This window comes from Microcaecilia unicolor, chromosome 4 (assembly GCF_901765095.1).
Source record: "Microcaecilia unicolor chromosome 4, aMicUni1.1, whole genome shotgun sequence".
Lineage (NCBI taxonomy): Eukaryota > Metazoa > Chordata > Amphibia > Gymnophiona > Siphonopidae > Microcaecilia > Microcaecilia unicolor.
In genome coordinates, this window is record NC_044034.1 from 336027720 (window position 1) to 336033719 (window position 6000).

Genomic DNA, 6000 nt, shown 5'->3' on the forward strand with positions numbered 1-6000 from the left:
CTGGAAGACCAGTTGTTCTGCCTGTCCAGTGTCAGAGATTCAGGCCTGTGTTTAAGTTTGCAGAAAATACAATATCTCCTTGTACTGTTCCCCATTCTGTGGCAGGAACTACCTTGGATACCTCCTGGCAGCTTCTTAACCTGAATGTGCGCTGGATACTTCTGAGATGCTTGTCAGGATAAGCGTGTCATGAAGCTGCTCAGGCTCTTTTGTGCCCTTTCAGAATCCGAGTGGAAGAGATGGGGAGTAACGTGGCCACTGAGTTGGCCTCTCTCCTTCAAATAAAACAAAAGAGAATGAGAGAGAGAATGTGTCCTTGAGTCTTCAGTTTCACTCCATTTGAGTGCAACTCATTTCTTGAGCTACAGCCTAAGTGGTATCCCAAGATACCTAACCAGTGCTCCATTCCTTGGTAAAGCATTCCAGCATTGATTTTGTAGCCTGGGACATGGTGTTCTCTAGCAGTGCAGTCATTCATGGGGCCTTGTCTTCCCCATCCCAGAGCTTCTTTTATACAGTGGGGGAAATACAGTGGGGGAAATAAGTATTTGATCCCTTGCTGATTTTGTAAGTTTGCCCACTGACAAAGACATGAGCAGCCCATAATTGAAGGGTAGGTTATTGGTAACAGTGAGAGATAGCACATCACAAATTAAATCCAGAAAATCACATTGTGGAAAGTATATGAATTTATTTGCATTCTGCAGAGGGAAATAAGTATTTAATCCCTCTGGCAAACAAGACCTAATACTTGGTGGCAAAACCCTTGTTGGCAAGCACAGCGGTCAGACGTCTTCTGTAGTTGATGATGAGGTTTGCACACATGTCAGGAGGAATTTTGGTCCACTCCTCTTTGCAGATCATCTCTAAATCATTAAGAGTTCTGGGCTGTCGCTTGGCAACTCGCAGCTTCAGCTCCCTCCATAAGTTTTCAATGGGATTAAGGTCTGGTGACTGGCTAGGCCACTCCATGACCCTAATGTGCTTCTTCCTGAGCCACTCCTTTGTTGCCTTGGCTGTATGTTTTGGGTCATTGTCGTGCTGGAAGACCCAGCCACGACCCATTTTTAAGGCCCTGGCGGAGGGAAGGAGGTTGTCACTCAGAATTGTACGGTACATGGCCCCATCCATTCTCCCATTGATGCGGTGAAGTAGTCCTGTGCCCTTAGCAGAGAAACACCCCCAAAACATAACATTTCCACCTCCATGCTTGACAGTGGGGACGATGTTCTTTGGGTCATAGGCAGCATTTCTCTTCCTCCAAACACGGCGAGTTGAGTTCATGCCAAAGAGCTCAATTTTTGTCTCATCTGACCACAGCACCTTCTCCCAATCACTCTCGGCATCATCCAGGTGTTCACTGGCAAACTTCAGACGGGCCGTCACATGTGCCTTCCGGAGCAGGGGGACCTTGCGGGCACTGCAGGATTGCAATCCGTTATGTCGTAATGTGTTACCAATGGTTTTCGTGGTGACAGTGGTCCCAGCTGCCTTGAGATCATTGACAAGTTCCCCCCTTGTAGTTGTAGGCTGATTTCTAACCTTCCTCATGATCAAGGATACCCCACGAGGTGAGATTTTGCGTGGAGCCCCAGATCTTTGTCGATTGACAGTCATTTTGTACTTCTTCCATTTTCTTACTATGGCACCAACAGTTGTCTCCTTCTCGCCCAGCGTCTTACTGATGGTTTTGTAGCCCATTCCAGCCTTGTGCAGGTGTATGATCTTGTCCCTGACATCCTTAGACAGCTCCTTGCTCTTGGCCATTTTGTAGAGGTTAGAGTCTGACTGATTCACTGAGTCTGTGGACAGGTGTCTTTCATACAGGTGACCATTGCCGACAGCTGTCTGTCATGCAGGTAACGAGTTGATTTGGAGCATCTACCTGGTCTGTAGGGGCCAGATCTCTTACTGGTTGGTGGGGGATCAAATACTTATTTCCCTCTGCAGAATGCAAATAAATTCATATACTTTCCACAATGTGATTTTCCGGATTTAATTTGTGATGTGCTATCTCTCACTGTTACCAATAACCTACCCTTCAATTATGGGCTGCTCATGTCTTTGTCAGTGGGCAAACTTACAAAATCAGCAAGGGATCAAATACTTATTTCCCCCACTGTAAGTATTTGATCCCTTGCTGATTTTGTAAGTTTGCCCACTGACAAAGACATGAGCAGCCCATAATTGAAGGGTAGGTTATTGGTAACAGTGAGAGATAGCACATCACAAATTAAATCCGGAAAATCACATTGTGGAAAGTATATGAATTTATTTGCATTCTGCAGAGGGAAATAAGTATTTGATCCCCCACCAACCAGTAAGAGATCTGGCCCCTACAGACCAGGTAGATGCTCCAAATCAACTCGTTACCTGCATGACAGACAGCTGTCGGCAATGGTCACCTGTATGAAAGACACCTGTCCACAGACTCAGTGAATCAGTCAGACTCTAACCTCTACAAAATGGCCAAGAGCAAGGAGCTGTCTAAGGATGTCAGGGACAAGATCATACACCTGCACAAGGCTGGAATGGGCTACAAAACCATCAGTAAGACGCTGGGCGAGAAGGAGACAACTGTTGGTGCCATAGTAAGAAAATGGAAGAAGTACAAAATGACTGTCAATCGACAAAGATCTGGGGCTCCACGCAAAATCTCACCTCGTGGGGTATCCTTGATCATGAGGAAGGTTAGAAATCAGCCTACAAATACAAGGGGGGAACTTGTCAATGATCTCAAGGCAGCTGGGACCACTGTCACCACGAAAACCATTGGTAACACATTATGACATAACGGATTGCAATCCTGCAGTGCCCGCAAGGTCCCCCTGCTCCGGAAGGCACATGTGACGGCCCGTCTGAAGTTTGCCAGTGAACACCTGGATGATGCCGAGAGTGATTGGGAGAAGGTGCTGTGGTCAGATGAGACAAAAATTGAGCTCTTTGGCATGAACTCAACTCGCCGTGTTTGGAGGAAGAGAAATGCTGCCTATGACCCAAAGAACACCGTCCCCACTGTCAAGCATGGAGGTGGAAATGTTATGTTTTGGGGGTGTTTCTCTGCTAAGGGCACAGGACTACTTCACCGCATCAATGGGAGAATGGATGGGGCCATGTACCGTACAATTCTGAGTGACAACCTCCTTCCCTCCGCCAGGGCCTTAAAAATGGGTCGTGGCTGGGTCTTCCAGCACGACAATGACCCAAAACATACAGCCAAGGCAACAAAGGAGTGGCTCAGGAAGAAGCACATTAGGGTCATGGAGTGGCCTAGCCAGTCACCAGACCTTAATCCCATTGAAAACTTATGGAGGGAGCTGAAGCTGCGAGTTGCCAAGCGACAGCCCAGAACTCTTAATGATTTAGAGATGATCTGCAAAGAGGAGTGGACCAAAATTCCTCCTGACATGTGTGCAAACCTCATCATCAACTACAGAAGACGTCTGACCGCTGTGCTTGCCAACAAGGGTTTTGCCACCAAGTATTAGGTCTTGTTTGCCAGAGGGATTAAATACTTATTTCCCTCTGCAGAATGCAAATAAATTCATATACTTTCCACAATGTGATTTTCCGGATTTAATTTGTGATGTGCTATCTCTCACTGTTACCAATAACCTACCCTTCAATTATGGGCTGCTCATGTCTTTGTCAGTGGGCAAACTTACAAAATCAGCAAGGGATCAAATACTTATTTCCCCCACTGTACATATCATTCATCTGGTCTGGTCTAGCCAGATAATAAGGAAGGTGGAATGTATTCATACTTATTCATTTCCTTTCCTTGAATCCTGCTAGACCAGTCCAGGACCTGCCCTGGAAGACTGTGGCTCAGGCGTAAGGTTCCTGGATTTTGTTAGCCCTTTCTCTTCAGAATAAAAGTGTAAATAGTTCATTGAATTAAGGGTGGTTGAAATTTTCTGCAGGGATTCCTTATGAGATGTGTAAGTTTGTGAGTTTGATTCATTGAGCTGCTTTGACAGTAGTATACTAGAGAGTTCTAGACGGCACCAGCCCTTTTAATGGTGATGTTTATTGGAATTTCTGGTAGGGGGACACAACCCATTCATCTGGACTGGTCTAGTAGGATTCAAGGAAAGGAAATTAACAGGTGTGAATACATTTCACTTTAAATTAAATGTTGTCATCAACGATTAATTTAATCCAGTGACTGCAGTGGCCTAATATTGACTCCTTTTATTCTGAAAAATTTAGTTTTCACTGATATATGTTCACAAGAACTCTCTCTTGAAGCATAAAAAAATATGCTGTCATGCAACCGTGGTGTATATAATGTTTGTGTTTTTTCTTTCTATAGGCTAAAGTCAACAATGCTAGTCTCATTGGAGTTGGATACACTCAATATCTTCGGCCTGGTATGTAGAAGGGTCCGATAAATTACCTTTGATAGCTTTACTTACTGAGGTATCATAAGAAATCAAATAGCTTAAATACAATATGAGTACAATAAAAGAAAACCAAGATGCGAAAACATGCATAAAACTATTCAGATATATGCTAATGTATTTATGTCAGACACACAAAAGTACACTGTGTATGCATATTACACATCTATACAGTGTGATTCACATACCCATTTACAGACTATGGTTTGTGCAGTTCACTTAGAAAGAATTAAAACAAGTCCATATAATAAAGGAAAGATGTTTTAAAACAGCACTTGCAGTAGGAAGTTAAAAGTTTCTGCCTGCTGATGTTTAAGAGTCTGCTTTCTCTTCACAGGTGTGAAATTAACTCTTTCTGCTTTGGTTGATGGCAAGAACTTTAATTCAGGAGGCCATAAAGTTGGGATGGGATTTGAGCTGGAGGCTTAACATCATTTTCAGCAGGAAAACAACTGAATCCATATCCTAGAATTGACAATAAAAATGAGCTAATTTTGGCCTTAAAACTCTTTAAAGTATGTGAACTGTCTATGCTTCCAAAGAATTGTTGTAGTCCCCACAAAACGCTAAAGTCCAGAGGGTGAGAATGCCATAATGGAGATACTTGAACGCACCTATAGAAGTTATAATGTTTGTGCCACATACCAGTTCAGTTCCACAGTGTTATTGTAAATTAATTTTTTTTTCCTTTCTGATGGATCACTTCATTTCTCAGACAAGAATGCACACTTATCCATCTGTCCAAAGTTTGTCCATTGCATGTTCTCCACATCTTCTCATGACCATTTTTTTGGTCCTTGTGTTGTAATGAAAGCTTTGGTCTTGCATCAGAGTAGAAATAAAGCCATCATGTTTGGAACATAAAACCTTTTCCTATCTCTATTGTTAGCTTGGTGACGTTTAATATTTATTAATAAATGTTATTTATTTGAATGTGGAAGCAATTTGTGAGCTTGGGGAAGAAAGGCAGGTAAAGGTGAAAGAGTAGAATCCATCCTATGGGAATCAATAATGAGGAGGTCTACAGGTGACTTTGTATTTTTATATGAAGTCTAAGATTACTCTAGTCCAGGTGTAGTAGTGTGAGAAGCATGTAATGAGCATGTCTCCTATACTAAAAAAGGGAGTAGGTAATTTTGTAACATAGGTACTTGCATGTAAATATTCAGAATAATGGCATTTATACACGCATGTTTGCATATACACATGTAACAGCCAAAATTCCACCTAAGCACTATTCTATAAATACCTCTTTATTTACATAGGGCTGATGTTCAGACCACGGGAGTTAGCCCAGATATTCAATGCTGGGCCGTTTCCAGTGACTTGCATTGAATATCTGGTTTATTTTTGGCCGGTTCAAACTTAACTGGCAAAGTCAATATTTAGCACTGGCCAGTTAAGTTTGAACCAGCCAGAGATAGGCCTGGTATTCATGGGGCCAAATATAACCGCCAAACTTGCGCTGAAAATCGGCAGATAGCCAATTATATCATGCGATATAACCACTAACCGTGAATATTCAGCAGGTCATGGCCGGTCATGTCCCGCTGAAAATTTGTTTAACTGGCCAGGTGCCAATCCTGGCTGGTTAAAT

At 43.0% G+C, this 6000-nt stretch overlaps 1 protein-coding gene across 4 annotated transcripts in view; it reads left to right on the forward strand.

The window, feature by feature from the left end:
• VDAC3 (voltage dependent anion channel 3) overlaps positions 1–5284 on the forward strand; it is an 83704-nt gene extending 78420 nt beyond the window's left edge. For all 4 annotated transcript variants that reach the window (XM_030202070.1, XM_030202073.1, XM_030202071.1 and 1 more), the window contains exons 9-10: positions 4316–4373; positions 4741–5284. In XM_030202070.1, coding sequence (XP_030057930.1) covers positions 4316–4373; positions 4741–4832 — 150 coding nt within the window. In that variant the 3' untranslated portion in view covers positions 4833–5284. The remainder of the gene's footprint in view (positions 1–4315; positions 4374–4740) is intronic.
• The last annotated feature ends 716 nt before the right edge of the window (positions 5285–6000 follow it).